The sequence below is a fragment of the Hemitrygon akajei genome, chromosome 23 (genome assembly GCF_048418815.1).
Source record: "Hemitrygon akajei chromosome 23, sHemAka1.3, whole genome shotgun sequence".
In the NCBI taxonomy this organism is placed as follows: Eukaryota; Metazoa; Chordata; class Chondrichthyes; order Myliobatiformes; family Dasyatidae; genus Hemitrygon; species Hemitrygon akajei.
In genome coordinates this window covers 6,795,246-6,816,884 of record NC_133146.1, presented here as the reverse complement: position 1 = coordinate 6,816,884, position 21,639 = coordinate 6,795,246, and the positions used below count along the sequence as shown (strand labels likewise).

General features: G+C 44.4%; 1 protein-coding gene across 1 annotated transcript in view; it reads right to left on the bottom strand.

Annotated features, from left to right (window-relative positions):
- pdzd7a (PDZ domain containing 7a) overlaps positions 1-21,235 on the bottom strand; it is a 115,433-nt gene extending 94,198 nt beyond the window's left edge. Inside the window, exons 1-4 of the mRNA XM_073026877.1 lie at positions 21,185-21,235; positions 16,252-16,716; positions 9,529-9,678; positions 6,633-6,807 (exon numbers count right to left, since the gene is read on the bottom strand). Of these exons, the coding sequence (XP_072882978.1) occupies positions 6,633-6,807; positions 9,529-9,678; positions 16,252-16,450 (524 nt within the window). The 5' untranslated portion in view covers positions 16,451-16,716; positions 21,185-21,235. The remainder of the gene's footprint in view (positions 1-6,632; positions 6,808-9,528; positions 9,679-16,251; positions 16,717-21,184) is intronic.
- Positions 21,236-21,639: the final 404 nt, after the last annotated feature.

Below are 21,639 nucleotides of genomic sequence, written 5' to 3'. Positions count from 1 at the left end.
TGAACAGATTGACTGCATGGCGGACATCCCTCCAGCTTCTGCTTAAAATGATATTCACTGATAAGCACTGATATCAGCTTTGGTAGCTATTCAACAAAATTCAACAGTGCTATCTCCATGTGAGAGTCAGTGGATAACATCCACTCGGCTGCTATCTCCATGCTGGTTGCACGTTCTCTCTGTGACCTTGTGAATTTCTGTCAGGTAGTTCAGATTCCTGAAGGGACAGAGACAGCAAGGCTGAGTTGAGTGCTCAGAGAAACCCAATTAGTTCAGCTCAGAGCAAAGATTTTCAACATGCACACCATTTTTCATTTAGTGTTCAATGAGCCTAGACCCAGTAATAATGAAGGACAAGCAATGTATATTTCCATGTCAGAATGGTGGACAGCTTGAAGAGGAATCTGCAGCACACAATGGTCAGATTGCAGTTTTGCTCTTCTGAACCTGCTACCTTGCCCTTCCTGGAGGGAGGGGTCACAGGATTGGAGGTGGTGTCTGAGTAGATGGAACAACAAAACGCAGTGCATTTTGTAAATGGTAGACACTAAAGCAACTGTATGCCAAAGCAGCATGCTCAGAGTGACTGGTGGTTACCAATCGTGTTGGAATGCCGGCAAGTTGTTCCAAACTAATATGTTAGGTGATGTATGTCAGGATAGGTTAAGAGAGTAGAAAAGGGGGACGAGAAGTGACTTGTATAAGATGTTAAGAGGCATAGACGTGTGAACAGCTAGAGACTTTTTCCCAGGGTGGAAATGGCTGATACAAAAGGGCATAGTTTTAAGGTGTTTGGAGAAAAGTATAGGGGGTGTCAGAGACATTTAAAAAAAACATAGAGAGTGATAGGTGAGTGGAACGTGGTGTCAGGGTGGTGGTAGAGGGAAACACATTAGAAACATTTAAGAGATTCTTAGACAGATATAACAATGATACAAAATGGAGGGCTATGTTGGAGCAGAGGATTAGATTGATCTTGGAGTAGGTTAAATGGTTGGCACAAGATTGTGGGCTGAAGGGCCTGAACTGCTTTGCTTTTAAGAATCTTGAGAACTGCAGGTACTGCCCTCAATGAGACACAATGAGTCTGTAAAGGGCAGAGAGTTTCTCATCTTCTGGAACGTGGCAAGAATCTGAATTATCTGACAGAAATTAACATGGTCGCAGAGAGAACATGCAACCAGCATGGAGACAGTAGCCCAAGGTAGGATGAAACCCAGATTTCTAGAACTGTGAGGCGGCAGCATTAACTATTGCACCACCATGCCACAGTTTAAGGTAGAAGCCAGAGGAAAAAGGTGTCCACCAGCAGTCAGTCCCATTCCTAAAGAGCAGAAGGGGAAACTTGGGAGTCTGAGTTTATCTCTGCAATATGTGCCCTTTCACCTTGGCTGTGTCCCAAAATCCACAAAATGCTGGTTAAGTTCAGCAGGTCAAGCAGTACCTGTGGAGGGAAATGGGTAGCTGACATTTCGGGTCAAAATGAAGGATCCCAAATGATCATCTCTCTCCATAGATGCTGCCTGACCCACAGAGTTCTTCTAATATTTAACAGTAGGTGTTGCTCCAGATTACAGCATCTGCATTCTCCTGTGATTGTGTGGTAAACCACGTATATAGGTTGTAACTGGGTTATCTGTCTGGACATGCCTGGACACACCCCTCTGCTGACTGCTCCTGTGGTGATTGTGTCACTGCTCCTCCCACAGTCATCCAGCATGGACATGGATCCATTTTACTGTTAAAAAAAGCCTTCCAGTATTTACTCTACTTCCAGTCTTTTGGAGTAATTGATAGTGCATCAATTTTATTAACAGTAACTTTAAGGCATGGAACACGTCCTGTGACCCGACAAGTTAGACCTCGACCCGCGAACACCTGAGGCCGGAAACACTTTCGAACTCTGGCTAGCCTGCTTCGAATCATACATGGAGGAGATTGAAGTGACCGAGTCCGCCGCGAAGTGCAGAGTTCTCCTCTCCAGGGTCAGTCCACGGATCTACTCGATGATTAGAGACCAGCTGAGGTATGACGGCGCGATGAGCGTCCTCAGAAGACAATACCTGCGGCCGGTGAACACCGTCTATGCACGACATTGCTTAGCGACGCAGCAGCAGTGGCCTGGAGAGTCGAGCGCTGAGTTTGTCTGGGCCCTTCAGACACTCGTGCAGGCCTGCGATTGCTGGGGGCTGACGGCGGAACAGCATGCGGACCTCCTAGTAAGAGACGCCTTTGTCACAGGGATCAGGTTAGTGTACGTATGCCAGCGGCTGCTGGAACACGCCGATCTTACCTTATGTTCACTGATTGAGCTGGTCGACATGCTGGAGGCCGATCTGCACAACTCTGATGCTCTCCAGGCACGTGATCTCCCGACAGCCTCGTGGACGCCGCAGATCCCGCAATCCACCGGCGAATCGACCTCGGCTGCTGCCAGTCGCAAGGCGGTGAAGTCCCCGCAACCGGCTGGCGAATCGACCACAGCTGCTGCCAGTCGTGGGTCTGCGAAATATTATTTCTGCGGACTCAAGAAGCACCCCCGGAAACGCTGCCCGGCCCGAGAAGCTACCTGCCCCAGCTGCAGAAAGAAGGGCCACTTCGCCAAGTCCTGTAAGTCCAAACCGCGAGCGGGATCGAGCAGCGCCGAGTGTGAGGCATAGGGGTGGCCATCTTGGTCGGTGTCACCTCGCACCGCCTACGACCCATGGGTGCTTACCAGGCACCCCACCGCGCCAGACCAAGACAGCGATTCAACTCTGGCCTCCGTGACCCTCAACCAAAGCGACCACCAGCCCACAAGGTCAATGATGGACATCCTGGTGGAAGGGCGCAGGACAAGCTGCCTGTTTGACACGGGCAGCACTGAGATTTTTATCCACCCGGACATGGTGCAACGTTGCAGACTCGTGACACGGCCGGTAAGCCAGAGGGTTGCCATGGCTTCTGGGTTGCAGACAACAAACATCCGGGGGGGGGGGGGGGGGGTTGTGTAGTGACACCGGTGGTGCAGGGCACAGAATATCGAGACTTTACATTACTGGTCATGCCTCAACTGTGTGCCCCTGTGCTATTGGGGTTCGACTTCCAGAGCCACCTGAGAAGCGTGACAGTGGAGTATGACGGGCCCCTCCCACCAATCACTCTCAGAAATCCCCAGTTCTGTGGGAATACGTCACATACCCCACTACTGACCACACACACACACCGACCTGCACATCCCACCCAACATCATGCCAACAGCCACGCTACGAACACCATTTGCGGGCCTCTCCACCCTCAAGATCCCTCCCCCACCGCTGTTCGCCAACCTGACCCCCGACTGTAAACCTGTGGCAACTAAAAGCAGGAGGTACAGCGCGGGGGACAGGGCCTTCATTCAGTCAGAGGTGCAGCGGCTGCTCAGGGAGGGGATCATTGAGCCAAGCACAAGTCCTTGGAGGGCCCAGGTGGTTGTTGTTCGGAATGGGCAGAAAAATAGGATGGTCGTGGACTATAGCCAGACCACCAATAGGTTCACGCAGTTTCGACGCGTATGCATCACGGATATGGTCAATCAGATAGCACAATACAAGGTGTAGTCGACCATAGACCTAAAATCCGCTTACATCAGCTCCCCATCCGCCCGGAGGACCGCCCCTACACCTCCTTCGAGGCAGACGGCAGGCTTTATCACTTCCTGCGTGTCCCCTTCAGTGTCACGAATGGTGTCTCTGTCTTCCAGAGGGAAATGGACCAGATGGTGATTATGAACCTCATACCCACCGACATATATACCCACAAGACACCGCGCACTCCAAGCCCTACACAGACACCTCACGACACTCCCATACCGGGCGCGACGCACACGCATGAGGGATTACTGATGCCTAACGTGCTGGCACCTCAAGTCAGGCCGGAACCAGCACAACCACCGTCGATGGTGCAATCACCACCGGTGCTACGTAGATCACAGCGACGGACTCAACCGCCTGATAGATTTGACCTGTAAATATACTTGTTTTAAATATTGTCAGTCACTTCACCCCGCGGGATTCTCTTTTTTAAAAAGGAGGGTTGAATGTGGTAAACCATGTATATAGGTATTAACTGGGTTATCTGCCTGGACACACCCCTCTGCTGACTGCTCCTGTGGCTCCTCCCACAGACCCCTGAATAAAGGTGATTGTGTCACTGCTCCTCCCACTGTCCAGGACAAACATACAGCATGGACGTGGATCCATTTTACTGTTAATAAAAGCCTTTCAGTATTTACTCTACTTCCAGTCTTTTGGAGTAATTGATAGTGCATCAGATTGCTAATTGAGAAGTCTGTCTTCCAGCTATATTTTAATCTCAGTTGGAGTTCCACTTCTTAACTGGCAGTGTTTTGTATGGCATGGGGGCTCTGACAAGAAGCTCAGGAACTCAGGAAGAAGCATTCCTTCTCCTCCAGGACCTCTCATTCCCCCTTCAGCTGCTAGGTTTCCCCAAAGCCTGGGAAACCTGACTGGCCATAGCAAAACTTGCAAATGAGATGCATCCGGTCCACTAACATTTTTAAAATGACAATCTGACGCCCAGAAGTAGACTGGCTGTGCATTTTTGCCTTACTTTTGGAAAATCCCATAAAGTTACATAGTTTGTAACTCCCAACACATGTTAAATTTCTGTTAATTTAACCACACCTTCCACTCATTGTCACCAATATTAAACTTGCCTCCACATATGCTTTTCCCTTTGATATGTGAGAGATTTGGAGCAAACTTAGGCCATTTGGCCCACTGGGTTTTCTCTGCCATTTGATTGCGGTTGATCTATTTTTATTGAGATACAACACAGAATAGGCCCTTTTGGCCCTTACAGCTGTGCCACTCAGCGATCCCCTGATTTAATCCTAGCCTAATCACAGGACAATGTATAATGACCAACTAACCTACGAACCAGTACATCTTTGAACAGTGGGAGGAAACCGGAGCATCTGGAACAACCCACACCGTCACAGGAAGAACATACAGACTCCTTACAGGCAGCAGCAGGAATTGAACCCAGGTCACTGGTACTGTAAAGCATTATGCTAACCACTACGCTACCGTACCACCCCTTAACTCCACTCTCCTGCCTTTTTCTCAAATCCTTTGATACCGTTACTAAATTATCAAGCTCCAATTTAAGTATACTAAGTTACTTGGCCTCCAAAGTTGTTTGGTGATTTCCATATATTCGCTACCCTCTGGCTAAAGAAATTCCTCCTCATCTCGGTTCTAAAGGGAGATCCTTCTGGTCTGAGGCTGTGTCCTCTGGTCCTAGACTCTCCCACTAATGGAAACATCCTCTCCATGTCCAGTCAATATAGGGCTCTCAATATTCGGTAAGTTTCAGTGAGGTCCCCCCTCATTCTTCTATACTGCAGCAAGTACAGGCACAGAGTCATCAATGCTCCTCACTTGTTAACCCATTCATTCCTGAGACCACTCTTGGAAACCTTAAGAATGTCATGAAAACCTTCATCAAACCTCAAATGTCTGTCGAGCTCTTTCGTTCATTCTTCACCACCATGCATGAAAAACTACTTTGAATATACTGAAAGCGTGATGCAATTTATGCTTTACTGTTAAATAGACAACACTGAATGGAGTTACACACAAAAACTCTGGTTGCACCTGTCAGAGCTGGTGTTAATAACATATTCAGAAGTAGGTTAAATTTGCGCTTCAGATGGTCACTAAATGAAAAGATCTAACAAAATTATAGCATTCCAAAACACTATCTCATTTCCTCTCTCCATGGATGCTGCCTACCTGCAGAGCATTTCCAAACATCTCACACAAAATGCTGGTGGAACACAGCAGGCCAGGCAGCATCTACAGGAAGAAGCACTCGACGTTTCGGGCTGAGACCCTTCGTCAGGACCCAACACCTTCTGTTTTCCACTCAGAATCCCAGCTTCTGCAGTATTTAGCTTTTGGCAGAGAGAATCCTTCTGATTAGGTTATCAGAATCAGGTTAATGATCAGTACCGTATGTTGCGAATCTTGTTGTTTTGTGTCAACAGTACATGAAAAATGACCGTAGATTACAATAAGCAATATAAAGCAGATAAATAAGTCGTGCAAAAAGCGATCATAGTGAATACAATGAATAGTGTTCATGGATTGTTCAGAAATCTGATGGCAGAGGGGAAGAAGCTGTTCCTAAACTGTTGAGTGTGTATTGTCAGGCTCCTGTTCCTCACCCCCGATGGTAGTAATAAGAAGAGGAAATATCATTTAGAAATGAAATGAAAGGAAGAAATGGACTCCTCTGCATTTGAAAGGATGTTGATCCACAGAAATGAGATACCATATCAAATATGATGCTAAACCGGCTCAGAGCCTTTCCAAGTCACTCCTGGTGCACGACATTCCTTCCATTCACAACTTCCAGAACAAACCACTGCAGAATACAATTTCATGTTTGATCTCCTGATGAATATTGCATTACAACCATGATGTTTAAACCCAGGATTTCTGACAATTTAATAACATAAATCCCCTGTGCAATCTAGAATTTCCAGTTAAGTTACTTAAAGCTTTTACTCAAAAACTTGCCTCTGTCAAGTCAAAAGCAAAACAAATTGCACTGTTTCCAGTTGTTAAAATATACTGCTGACTTACCACGTGGTAAGTTCTTTGGAATATTTGATTCCTGGCACTTTTCCCAAGCGTCTGACTACCAAACGTAAGCGGTGACTGCCAGTGAGTACAGTGACAGCACTTCCCATAGTGATGCTCTCGAAGCTGATCCCGTTAACCTCCATAATTTTATCACCTAAGCAGAGGCCACTATGATCTAAGCAGAAGAACAAAGCAGAAATGAATCATAAACACAAAATACTCCGCAGATGCTGGGGTCAAAGCAACACGCTGGAGGAATTCAGCAAGTCGGGCAGCATCCGTGGAAATGAATAGTCAATGTTTCTGGCTGAGACCGTTCGTCAGGACTGAAGAGGGAGGGGGCAGGAGCCCTATAAAGGAGGTGGGGGGAGGGTGGGAAGGAGAAGGCTGGTAGGTGCCAGGTGAAAAACCAGTAAGAGGAAAGATCAAGGGGTGGGGGAGGAGAAGCAGGGAGGGGATAGGCAGGAAAGGTGAAGTAGGAACGCAAGGGGAAAGCACTGTGGGTAGTAGAAGGAGGCGGAACCATGAGGGAGGTGATAAGCAGCTGGAGGAGGAGGCAGAGTGAAACTGGGATTGGGGAAGGGAGGGTGAGGGAATTATTGGAAGTTGGAGAATTCAATGTTCATGCCAAGTTGGCTGGAGACTACCCAGACGGTATATGAGGTGTTGCTCCTCCAACCTGAGTTTGGCCTCATCATGGCAGTAGAGGAGGCCATGTATGGACATATCCGAAAGGGAATGTGAAGCAGAGTTCAAGTGGGTGGCAACCGGGAGATCTCCATCTCTGGAGACAGACTGTCCACTGACATCTCCTATAAACCCACTGACTCTCATAACTATCTCAACTATACCTCTTCCCACCCTGCCACATGCAAAAATGCTATTCCCTATTCCCAGTTCCTCTGTCTCCGCTGCATCTGCTCCCAGCACGAGGCTTTCCATTCCAGGACATCCCAAATGTCTCCTTTGTTTAAGAATCGTGGTTTCCCTTCTGCCGTCATCAATGATGCCCTCACCCACATCTCCTCCATTTCCCACACTTTGGCCCTCACCCCAACCTCCTGTCACCACAATAGGTGACAGAGTTCCCCTTGTCCTCACCTATCACCCCACCAGCCTCCGGATCCAGCACATTATCCTCCTCAACTTCCGCCACCTTCAACAGGACCCCACCACTAAACACATCTTTCCCTCTCTACCCCTCTCCGCTTTCCGCAGGGATCGTTCCCCTCCGCAACTCCCTGGTCTCCCACCTGGCACTTATCCCTGTAAGCGCAAGAGCTACACCTGTCCCTACACCTCCTGTCTCACCACCATTCAGGGCCCCAAACAGTCCTTCCAGATGAGGCAACACTTCACTTGTGAGTCTGTTGGGGTAATCTATTGCATCCGGTGCTCCCGGTGCGGCCTCCCCTACATCAGCGAGACCTGATGCAGATTGCGGGACCGCTTCGTTGAGCACCTCCGCTCCGTCCGCCACAACAGACAGGATCTCCCGGTTGCCACCCACTTCAACTCTGTTTCACATTCCCATTCGGATATGTTCATACATGGCCTCCTCTACTGCCATGATGAGGCCAAACTCAGGTTGGAGGAGCAATACCTCATATACCATCTGGGTAGTCTCCAGCCCCTTGGTATGAACATTGAATTCTCCAACTTCCGTTAATTCCCTCTCCCTCCCTTCCCCCATCCCAGTTTCACTCTGCCTCCTCCTCCAGCTGCCTATCACCTCCTTCATGGTTCCACCTCCTTCTATTACCCGTAGTGCTTTCCCCTTAAATTCCTTATTCACCTTTCCTGCCTATCCCCTCCCTCACCCCTTGATCTTTCCTCTTACTGGTTTTTCACTTGGCACCTACCAGCCTTCTCCTTCCCACCCTCCCCCCACCTTTATAGGGCCCCTGCTGCCTCCCTCTTCAAGCAGAAATGAATGTCTCATAGCTCTACATTTATATTAGATTGTTCCCCCTTAGTAATAGGTTCACTCCTTAATATGCAAGCCTGGTATCTTTATTTTCAGTTTCAAGGGGAGAAGGCAGGAGATCGGGCTGAGCAGGAAAATGGTTCATCTATGATGAAATGGTGGAGTAGACTCAATGGGCCAAATGACCCAATTCTGCTCCTGTATCGTACAGTCTTATTTAGAGATACAGTACGGAACAGGCCCCTCTGGCCCTATGAGCCCCACCGTCAAACAAACAACCTAACACTAGCCTAATCAAAGGATGATTTACAATGACCAATTACCTTCTTAATGGTATGTCTTTGGACTGTGGGGGGAACTGAAGTACCTTGTAGAAATCTAAGTGGTCACAAGCTCCTTATTCATTCACTTATCTCTTGCAGCCAATATCATAGAGAGTTGGAGTGGGACTAGGGTAGTAACAAATACAAATTTTAAGGAATGTGGACAAAATACTGGAGGAACTTAGCAAGTCAGGCAGCATCTACGGAGAGGAAATAAAGATGAATGTAAAGGTAAGGGACAGAAGTCAGAATAAGAAGATGGGGGGAGGGGGAGTAGTACAAGCTGGCAGCTGATTGGTAAAACCAGGTGATGGGATGAAGCTGGGGGGGGGGGATGTGGAAGAGGTAAAAGGGCTGAAGAAGAATGAATCTGATAGGAAAAGACAGTGGGCCATGGAGGAAAGGGAAGGACATCCATCAGAGAGAGGCGATGGGCAGATGAGGAGGGGTGAGAGGGGAATCAGAATGTAGGATGGAAAAAGAGAGAAGAGGGAGGGGAAAGAAATTGTTTTGAGTTTTTAAAGGTACAAGATAACACAATTCCTAGTAAGGACAACTTGAGCCCAAGCCTAAATCAATCAGTACATATACATTCATTCAAGAAAACTACTAACATTAAGATATAACTTAGTAAGTCATAACCTACCAGCTGCACTTCCATTTTCTACTTTGCTGATGAATATTCCAAGACCGTGCTCAGAGCCTCCGCGGACACTGAATCCCAGCTTCCCATCAGTGCTTTTCTCCACGGTGATGTTGTGGATTGCCTCAGCTGAATCACAGTCTTCAGTACCAGCTGCAGAAAAAATAGCCATATTTACTTCACTGCAAAAACCTGAATTTGGCCTGGATCCCATAAAACAGGTGAAGGACTAGTACCTCCTTACTGAACGTAGACAAGGAGATCACTGTGCAGCACACCAGTACGTTTGTAGAGTACTGTGCTGCTACAAAAATAAATTTAATAGCATTTATATCCTGTGTATGTATGCCTATGGTAATAAACAAACTTAGAACTTAGTCCACACGAGCCTACATTTGTCTGCCACATTAATTCATTATCCTACACCAATTCTGACCCATCAGTGGTCCCCTGCATTGTTACAACAAGGATCTATACATGCTTGAGGAATAACCCTTCATTTTCTGTACATGCACGTTGAAGCTTTCTGAACTTGCCATCAAACTCCCAGCATTAGGTTACTCATTTTGCATCAGAGCTTGTCATTTCCACTTATCATCATTTTGGCTCAATTTTCTGTTTTGATTGGTATAGTCTGGCTGAAAGACAGGCCCCACAGTCCCTATTAACAACGCATTACACAAAAAAAGCTGAAAGTTCTTGTGATTGGACCCTATTAATCCATTTTGTCTCACTCCATTTGAGATATTCCTTTTGTTCTACTCCCCCTTGCCCACCTCCACAACTGAACACTAGATTTTCCTACTCTACAGTTCTGATAACATCTCTTGCACCTTAAACCTTTCCTATTTATCCTCTTTCAGGTGCTGCCTGACATGCTGTATATTTCAGTATTTATTCTTTTCATTTTAGGGTTCCAGCATCTACAACTTTTGCTCATCTTTCACTTTTCTTATGAGGATGAGAATGGAAGTGGGAGCAACATAGGTATAGCTAGGAGGGCGACTACCTCACAATTACAATTGTGTGTTTGATCCTGATCAAAGTGCTGTCTCTTGGAGTACATGCCTTCTCCCCATCATTAGAGAAATCTTCAAAAGCTGATGCCTTAGAAGCTTAGCATCCATTATTAAGGACCCCTACCACACAGGACATGTGCTCTTCTCATTGACACCATCAGGGAGGAGGAATAGGAGCCTGAAGATGCACACGCAATATTTTAGGAACATCTTCTTTCTGTCCACCAATAAATTTCTGAATGGGCCGTGAACCCATGAACATTAACTGTACTAATTTTTGCTCTCTTTTTGTACTACTAATTTATTTTTACACATTTCTTATTGTAACTTAGAATAATTTTATGCATTGCACTGTACTGTGCTACAAAACAACAAATTTCATAACATATGTCAGTGATAATAAACCAGATTCTGATTCTGGTTCGCGGTCTAGGTTTTCTCTGGAGCTCCAGTTTCTTCCCGTATTCCAAATTTATACAGATTGGTAGGTTAAATTACCACTGTAAATTGCCCCTAGTAAACAGGTAAGTGGATGAGCCTGGGGGCAGTTGATCGGAAGATGAGGAGGATAAATAAGGGATTATTACAGGCTTAGTCTAAGTGGGTGCTTGACGGTTGATGCAGACAGTGAGGCTGAAGGTCCTGTAGCAAAGCTGTACAAGACCATGACTTGGAAAGCAGCAAAAGCATCTCCAAGCTCTCTCACTCTTTATCTTTGAGCTAATAGAAAATGAAGAAAATCACCCTGCATTCATAGTGGAAATATTTGCAACGACATTAGCACTGATGAATAATAGTGGACTACTCCAATTGACAAAATCATAGTCATCATCATTATGCACATGTCATATGATGTGGGCGATCATGGTTTAAACCATGACCATGATTGCTCTTCACAAATTTTTCTACAGGAGTGGTTTGCCATTGCCTTCTTCTGGACAGCGACTTTTACAAGATGGGTGACTGCAGCCATTTTCAACACCCTGCAGAGATTGCCTGCCTGGCGTCAGTGGTCACATACCAGGATTGTGATATGCACCAGCTGCTCATACGGCCACCACCACCTGCTCCCATGGCGTCACGTGACCTGGAATGGTGGTGGGGGGGGGGGGATGGGGTGGTGGTGGTGCAGCTAAGCAGGTGCTACACCTTTCCCAAGGGTGGCCCATAGGCTAATCGAGGGCAGGAGCACCTTAGACCTCCATTGGTAAAGATGTATCTCCGTCCTGCCACCCAGATTGACAAAAGCCACTATAAAACATATGCATAATGTATGCACATGAATTAAAAAAACTGTGTGCATTTAAGGCTCAGATAATACATTGTATTAATTGAGGCACAGATGCACAGTGAGTCCGCAGATGATGATAATGATATCACTCATATGAATCTGACAAAGAACATTATACATTCACAGCAGCTACAACGTTTTAAAAATACTGGCTCCTCCTGGCTACTCTGCATGTTTTCCGGGATACAAGCGCTGTAGCGTGCACAGCTGGTCAGTTTGCATTCCATCAACAGGTTCTGCAGCATCACTAGATATAGGCAAAACAGTTGAAGATTACCGGTAAACCATATTCAAGACTGTTCCTTAGTGCTGGGAAAGGCTTCATTAGGAGCCCAGGTTTCTGTATTCTGAGCAGAGTCTTGTAGGAAGAAGAGTTACTAGTAGTTTATACTTAAGATAAGAACTTGGACCTGAAATGGTCATAGCTTACCAGAGTATCCTTTTGTTTTTGCATTTTCTTGTAAAATAGAAGACCATTAGTCCCTTTCAGTCGATGCTAGCTCTCAGAGCATTCCTATCAATCCAATTGACTCAACAACTTTCCCTCTACACTAGTCTCGTCTATGTGCTGACCATCAAACACCCTTTAATAAACCCACATTTTATTCTCCTTCTACCCACTAACATTTGGGTCACTTTTTGAAGTGTCCAAAACATTTTCAAATGTGGCTAAAGACAGGAAATTACATACATATGTACTCTCATTACCAGCCTTAAAGTACACTTCTCATGCCTGTTCTCTGCATTTTTCAATATAAATAAGAACTTTAGGCATAGTTTTCCATGTATCACAAGTTAATAATATTTTATTGCACCTCTCTTGAAATGATTGGAATGCATTTTATGAAATTACAAAACCCTCTGGCAAATACTTGTAAAGTTAGTGTGCCTGTGGCAGAGTTTTTACTGTTGTGTGAAACAGTTGTTTGAGCAGTCCACTGACCTGTTACGATGTGGCTCTGAATGCTCCATTGCTCTGAAACTTTCTGACATTGTTCTAGTCTAGAGTCCTGAGGTAATGCAGCTTGGAGTTTAGACTTGTATGTGCATATATTGAATATATGCAAAATGCAATTAATGCTTCTTCCAGAAACCAGGGACATTAGAATTCTGTATTACCCTAATACATATTACAAATCCCCATATCATGAAAAATTGTAGGAAAGCCCTTCCTGGAGCTTCTTTCCAAAGTTTAAAAATTTATTATCAGATTACATACATGTCACCACATACAACACTGAGATTATTTTTCTTGTAGGCATACTTAGTAAATCTATAGAACAGGAACTGTAAACAGAATTAATGAACAAACTGTGCAAATTCAAATATAAATAAAGAGCAATAAGTAAAGAAAAGAGACCTTAAAGTGAGACCATTGGTTGTGGGAACACCAGAAGTAGAGTAATGTAGTTATCCCCTTTGGTTCAACAGCCTGATGGTTGAGGGGTGGCAGTAGTAGGAGGGGTTCCTTTCTTGTAACAAAACATTCCTATTATATATACAATTCCCCTCTGCAATGGAATTTTATATCAAGGAATTGACTGGATTGTCTTTCTATTTCTGTATTCACAGAATAGTTCTAGATTCTTAAGTTACTTCTACAAAATATATAATGACCAACATTGTATTTTTTTTCAAAGTTCAAAGTAACATTTATTATCAGAGTACATACATGTCACCATATACAACCCCAAATTTTCTTTTTCTGTAAATCTTTAGAACAGTAACTGTAAACAGGATCTGTTAAGTGTAAAACAGGATCTGTAAACCTCAGGAATTGTAAACAAACTGCAAAAGCAGATAATAAATAAATAGCAATAAATAATGAGCATGAAATAACTACACAAGAGTCCCTAAAATAGTGTAGTTTTCCCAAGAGCCTGATGGTTGAGAGGTAATAACTGTTCTTGAACCTGGTGGTGCAAGTCCTGAGACATCTGTCCGTTCTACCTGATGGCAGCAGTGAGAAAAGAGCTTGGCCTGGGTGGTGGGGATCTTTGATGTTGGATGCTGCTTTTCTACGGCAGCGTTTCATGTAGAGGTGCTCAATGGTTGGGAGGGTTTTACCTGTGATGTACTGGGCCAAATCCACTACCTTTTGTAGGATTTCCCACTCAAAGGCATTGGTGTTGGCATACCGGGCTGTAATGCAGCCGGTCAGCCCACTTTCCACCACACATCTATAGAAGTCTGTCAAGGTTTCTGATGATGTGTTGAATCTCTGCAGACTCCTGAAGAGGTAAATGTGCTGTCATGCTTTCTTCACAATTATAATTATATGATGGGTCCAGGACAGGTCCTCAGAGATAGTGATGCCCAGGAATTTAAAGTTACTGACCCTCACCTCTGACATTACTTGCTCATGGACCTCTGATTCCCTCTCCTGTCGTCTACTACCAGTTTCTTGGTCTTACTGACATTGAGTGAGAGGTTGTTGTTTTTATACCATTCAGCCAAATTTTCAATCTTCCTCCTCTATGCTGATTCATTTTATGCCATATTTTCACCAAAGCTTTTATGCTTCACCTCCTCTTGGGCATCATGACTGACCGGAACATCCCAGAATCAATGGGCTTGGTTGGTCTACATACAGTACATACAATCTGCATTTTAAACTTATGCATGTGGAAAATGTGAAACAAAAAATTAAAATGTAATTTCTGCATGATTTTGTTGTTGTTCCTGGCATGAATATGCTGCAGGCAATGGATGCATATTGTCTTCCCTCAATGCCACAGAACCAAGGTGGTAATTAACTCCCAACCACATTGCTGGACCAGCTCCAATAGTTTAATCCATACACAATTCATCTTAATACTTTATTATTGAATTAAAACAGTACTACTAATCTTTGGAATTCACTTTAAAGCCAGTAAGTGCTCAGATGGAGTGCTGTGGGACAGGTAGCAAAGAGGAGTGCCAAAGCTGGCAGCACAGGTGCAGGCACACCCAGCCCTGAGGCTCTGGGCAAGGTAATCTGATTCCAAACACATGGCTTAGTAATCGTTACAGAATGTCTCGCTGGTGCCTCCCACTCTGACCCCTTCCCCTTCCCCTTTTCCCAAATATGATTCCCCCCTCCCTGCCCCTTCCCACTCTGTCCACAATTCACACATGCACACATTTCAATGTTACTTGTTCTATGAATTAACCTCAATCGTGAAATCAAAGTAAAAGTAATAGATGTAGGTCTATTTAGATCACTGAGCTACTGTACATGTGGAACTCCACAACAAATTTTGATGAGTGAATTGCATTGCCCAGTTCATCAATGGACAGACTCAGCCTTGATTAAACATGTTGCTCTCAGTCATCTCAGAAATTTCCTTCTCCTCCATGATACCATTTGAATATTATTACCAGTTTATTGCCAATCAATATCAAATGTCATTGCTACCATCAGAAAGGAGGTACAGAAACCTGAAGACACACACTCAACGATTCAGGAACAGTCTTTTCCCCTCTGCCATCAGATTTCTGAAAGGACAACGAATCCAGAAACATCACCTCACTACTTATTTTTCCTCTTTTTTAAATTTAAAATAACTTTAATATATATACACTTCTTACTGTAACTTACAGTTATTATGTATTGCAATATATTGCTGCTGCAAAGCAACAAATTTTACATTTATGTTAGGGTGTATTCTGGATTTAGGATATATAACAAATATTAAGTTTAACAACAGCCATTCTTCAGACATGATCAGGGATTGTAGTTTAAATTTTAAATGCAGCCCTGAACAATAGTTTTCCTGGAGCTGTGGACACCAGTTGATTGAAAACATTCATTTTGGGTGTTCGGAGTGTGGGTGCAAAGAGGAGGTATGTGAAAATTGTAAGTAAGCATTGTCGATACATTGTCCTGCCGTTACTTTTGATCTTTAGCATATAAAATATCATGTGACATTGGATCGATTAGGCCTCTTCGTCTGAGAATGTCCGATTTTGCTGATTAAAACACATCTGTATCCAGTAGCTTCAGTGTCTCTCCAGTAACTTTGTTCATGTTACAACAATATGGCAGTGATATTAAACCTGTTTCTGATTCAGATGTCAGAAAACCTTATAATTTCCTCCACTAAGAAATGAGACTCACCTTTCAAGGAGGAATACCTCTCCACATCATTATTTTCAGCTGGATTCACCATTTAGCTAGAAATAAACGACACAGGCTGAGAACGAGGAAAAGGAAATAGTTTCAAAAGCTCTTTTTCGCAGGACATGGGAAGAAGTTCTGAATCCTCTCCTGTACTGAAATATACTTCAATTTCAAAAGATAGCTCTAATCCATTGGGCTGGTGTTAAAAGGGGTTACACCAGCTAAGATACTAATTAACAGTGTAACCAGATCCAACTTAAAACAGAATGTCAAGTGAACATGACTGTAATGTTATTGCGCACATAGACTCTTACCTTCAATTGGAGAAGTACCAGTGATAAGGATCACTCTGCCCATGGGTGAATTAGATCGGGTTGCTCTAGGCTGTCCATTCATTTGCTTGTACTGTTTCTTCAGCAGGTGCTTTGCTGCTGCGTTTGCACTGCCAGCATGATTGCTGGGGTGTATTGTATTTGTCATCTCTCTTCTTGCTGAGTCAAATGAATGAGCCATGCTGATGTAGTCCACCAACAATTCATCAATAATCAGGGCTGGACAAGTTCATGTTATGTTATCAGGCAACTTCTTTCATTCTGATGTCCCAAACAGTACAAAGGAATCTTTACCTTACATCCTTTTTCCCCAAGGAAATGGCATTAGCTCCATGTAAAATACAGAAGTCAGAAACAGGTGCATTCTGATGACAAACACTTGCCAAACTGTCTGCCATTTTGTTCAATAATCAGTAGAAAAATATTTGGAAATAAGTTCAAGAATTCCTGTAAATCAATTTAAACAATGTATTAATGATACTAGCCTAGATAAAAGCAGGGCAAAGGTGTTACATGCAGTGCACATTTTAAAAACATTTCTCGCTGTACATAGTAGTTTTTTTATGTATTACACTATATGCTGCTGCAAAATAACAACTTTATGACACGTTTGTGATAATACACCTGATCAGATTCTGACAATACTCAAAAGGGTAAAGTTAAAATTTATTATATTAAAAAGTATCTCATGCTTTTCCGTCTTATATGACCTATAAACTCTTCTTGGGCTTCCAGCTGGGTACAGGTGTCAATTTTAACCAATATTTCGACAAGAAACTTCACCATCTTCATCAGCAATGATGCCGAGGCATGTCTAGTCCGGTGGCATATATACTCAACTCCCATTGTCCATCCCTCCTGTTTGGTTAGTCCTCAACCAATCAGGTTTCAGTTGTTGTACTGTGTTTAAAATCATGTCCCAGTTCCCAGTTCCTACTAATAAAATAAGAATTTTAACAAAGGTGAAGGTCTTGCTCCAAGTTTTAAATGATTTTAAACAAGGTGGACAACTGAAACCTGATTGGTTGAGGACTAACCAATCATGAGGGACAAACGACGGGAGTTAAGTATATACAGTATACCACTGGACTAGATGTGCCTAGGTATCATTCCTAATGAAAATGGCAGAGTTTATCATCAAAATGTTGGTTAAAATCGACACCTGTACCCAGCTGGAAGCCCAAAAAGAGTTTATGCATTTATTATGTAGTACTTATTTTCAGATTTCATACACTGCAGCTAATTTTTTTTGGAACAAAACAATATTTGTTGCTGTACCCAAATGGGAAATATCTTCTCCAATGAAAAAAATCTATCTGAAGTAGAAGCAGAGAATAACATTGATTACAAACTTGTTTAATAAATGGATAAATATCGGAAAGCTGAGGAACAAACTGCTCTGTGACAGACATCAGATTACACTGAAGAGACACAAGCTACTGCAGATACTGGAATCTGCAGCAACAAAAACACTACTGGAAGAATTCACTAGTCAGGCAGCAGCTGTGGATAAAAATGGACCCAGTCTCAACCCAAAATATTGACTCTGCATTTACCTCTACTGACGCTGCTAAACACATTGAGATCCTCCAGTAGTTTTTTTATTTGGATTATACTGTGGATTGTAACTGCAACTTTATATAGTGTAAAAAATTTGAAATTAAATTTGTGAAAAAACTGACATTCATATTTAATGCACCCTTCATCATATTAATAGTTATTGTTTACCAGGTGGGTTTTCCTACTGGGATTGCTCATCCTGCGAGCAGGGGAGTTGATGGAAGAATAGTCAGGACCACAGCTGGCAGCTGTCTGGATTTGATCATTTACAGGCATAAAGTCATACAACCAGCCCAAACACCCTCCAAAAGGTAGTACTTAGAATGGCTGATAGTTTGAACTCAGAGGAACTAAATGTTGACCAGTGAGCAGCCCAGTGGCTGACACTCCTGCACCTCTCAAGTGAATGAAAGTGGTGAAAGGTTCTTGCCGCCATTACTAAATTCAAGACAGTTGGGTGCTGGAATCAGATCACAAGGGGTGGGTCTTAAATGTTCCGAACCTCTAATGTTCATCTTCATCCTTCTGTGGTACCCCACTGGCATTAGTTTGTTATTTTCAGGTGTACCAAGATACACTGAAAAGATTTTGTTTGCATGCTGTCCAGGCAGATTATCCACACACAAATACATCGAGGTACAAAGAAAAGAGAATACAGAATATAGTGTTGCAGCTATGGAGGAAGTACAGATGAGGTAAACAAAGTGTGAGAGCCACAGTGAGATGGATTCGAAGATCAAGAGTCCATTTCAGCATTTGAGAGGTCTGTTCATCCTTACCCCTTCTAAGTGCTGGGCAAATTTGCTTGACATCCATCATTGCAGCACTAATGTGATTCTTCTATACCCCATCCTAATGCTAGCAAACCGTCTATGGTATCCCATCAGTACACCAGCAATATAGACCATAGGAGTAGAATTAGGCCATTTGATCCATCAAGTCTGCTCTGCCATTCAATCATGGCTGATCCTTTTTATCCCCTCCTCAGCCTCACTCCCTGGCCTTTGATGTTGTGTCCAATCAAGAACATATCGAGCTGTGCCTTAAATATACCCAGTGACCTGGCCTCTACAGCTGCCTGTGGTAATAAATTCCACAAATTCACCACTCTCTGGGTTAAGAAATGTCATCACATTGCTGTTTCAAATTGATGCCCATCTATCCTGAGGCTGTGCCCTCTTGTCCTAGATACCCCCACCACGGGAAACATCCTTTCCACATCTACTCTGTCTAGGTCTTTCAACATTCAAAAGGTTTCAATGAGATCCGCCCTCATCCTTCTAAATTCCAGTGAATACAGACCCAGAGCTAGCAAACTTTCCTCCTACAATAACCCTTTCATTCCTGGAATCATCCTTGTGAACGTCCTCTGAATCTTCTCCAATGCCAGCACACCTTTTCTTAGATGAGGAGCCTAAAACTGTTCACAGTATTCAAGGTGAGGCCTCAGCAGTGCCTTATAAAGCTTCAGTATCACATCCCTGCTCTTGTATTCTAGACCTCTTGAAATGAATGCTAACGTGGCATTTCCCTTCCTCACCACTGACTCAATCTGCAAGTTAATCTTTAGGGTGTTCTGCTCAAGGACTTCCAAGTCCTTTTGCATCACAGATTTTTGGATTTTCTGCCCATTTAGAAAATAGTTTGCATGTTCATTTCTTCTACCAAAATGCATAACCGTGCATTTTCTAACATTGTATTCATTTGCCATCTTCTTGCCCATTTTCCTAATCTGTCTAAGTCCTTTGGTAGCCAACCTGCTTCCTCAACACTACTTGCCCCAAGGTTGTCAAGCCAAGGAGTGGTAGTGGGGACAACTTCCCACTACCTAAAAATGCTCCTCACGGCATGCACCTCAAATAGCCTCTGACAACCAAGTCCAGCTCCTGGCCTTCTCATGTTGCTTAACTATTAAACTCAGCAGAACTGTTTCTACTGACAGGAGAAGGGGCAAAGGCAGGTCCTGGCGCCTTAGAACCAGTGCTTTGGGTAGATAGAGCTCATCAGCCTGGGAAGGCAGTTCATCTAAAAGAGGGCAAACTCTGATTTTAAACCTCTGCTGCCTTGCGGCCATACCCACTCATGGGAAAGGCTTCAGGAGTAAACCCTGAGGACAAATCTGGAGCTGGAGTCCCTAAAGCAGTTCGATGTTGCCTTCAACCTCATTCTGGCAACTTCTGCAATGACACTGGTGCCGAGCTGTATCTGCCCTTCCCTTGGACAACATCAGTGTTGTGGAGAGGGGAGACTTGCTGGTCTTCCATACAACCTTGCCCAGCCCTGCACCCTGGAAACCATTCCAGGCACAGATCCATGGTCTCGCGAGACTAATGGATGCTACCACCTGCCCCACCACCAATCTTCACATCATTTACAAACTTGGCTACAAAACCACCTATTCTATCATCAAAATCACTGATATACAGCATAAAAAGAAGCAGTCCCAACACCTGCGGAACACTAGTCACTGGCAGCCAACTGGAAAAGGATCCTTTCATTCCCACTCACTGCCTCCTACCAATCAGCCAATGTACTAACCACACCAGCAATTTTCCTGTAATAACATGGGCTCTTAACTTGGTAAGCAGTCTCATGTGTGGCACCTTGTCAAAGTCCAAATATATACCATCCACTGCATCCCTTTCATCTATCCTACTTGTAATCTCCTCAAAGAATTCCAACAGGTTCATTAGGCAAGATTTTCCCTTAAGGAAACCATGCTGACTTTGTCCAGTTAGTCCTGACGAAGGGTCTCCACCCGAAACGTCGACAGTGCTTCTGCTTATAGATGCTGCTTGGCCTGCTGTGTTCCACCAGCATTTTGTGTGTGTTGTCTGACTTTGTCCTATCTTCTCCAGTGTTACTAACTACTCCTTAACAATGATTCATCTTCACCCCTCCTCAAATGACAGATCTGTGCATCCCATCGTTTCAGTACCAATGCAACACACGCCCATCCCATTCCACTATAGGGTAGCCCTTCCGGCATCCCACCAGGACAATACCACTGCGCATGCGTCGCGGGGCAGACGGCGATAGCCTGTAGCTGCCGGTAGTTGCAAGCGGAGGGATGATAGAGGGTAAATATCCCCTCAATACACAAATCGGGGCTAAGTACGACAACTTCTGGAGCTCGTCGGAATTCGTCAACAACGAGGTAAAATGCATCCCTCGCCAGACCATTTTCTGGAGTCTTCTCTTCGCCACCTCGGACAGCTCACTGGGCCCTAAAAGGAGCCATGCGATTCCCCCCCACCCGCCAAATTCGTGGTCAAGGGGGCCAAACAATCTTCCGGCTCGCACCGTTCCTGTCAACTCACCGGCCGCTGCCAAGCACTTTCAGACCTTTACCTACCTGTTGAAGGGAAGAGACAAGTTGCCCGGCCTCAAACGCTGCCGTCAGCGGCCTCAGCCAAGCCCGCCCTCCCCTCTTCATTGGAGCGCATCGCCGACCTACGGCTACTGACTATTGGCCAACCGTCCGCCAATCACACAGCTCCTCCCATCTCTTTCGCCGGGGGGTAAGTCCCAGTTGGAGTTGGGTATTTCCGTCCGAGTACTTCAGTCGATTCGCTCTGGGTCCTAGCGATGAAAAATACTGCGGCATAGTAACTTGGTAGCCGTCACACTAAGCAGGTGAAAAAGTCAAAGTCCAGTTTATACATGCACAAGCACCGCGAGCCCAGGTGCAATGAAGAACATGCTTGCAACATCACAGGCACATAGTATCATATATGTAGGATTCACAAGCAAAATATAACTTAAACACACTCAGATGAATAAAACACAATTAGAGCAAAGTAACAAAGT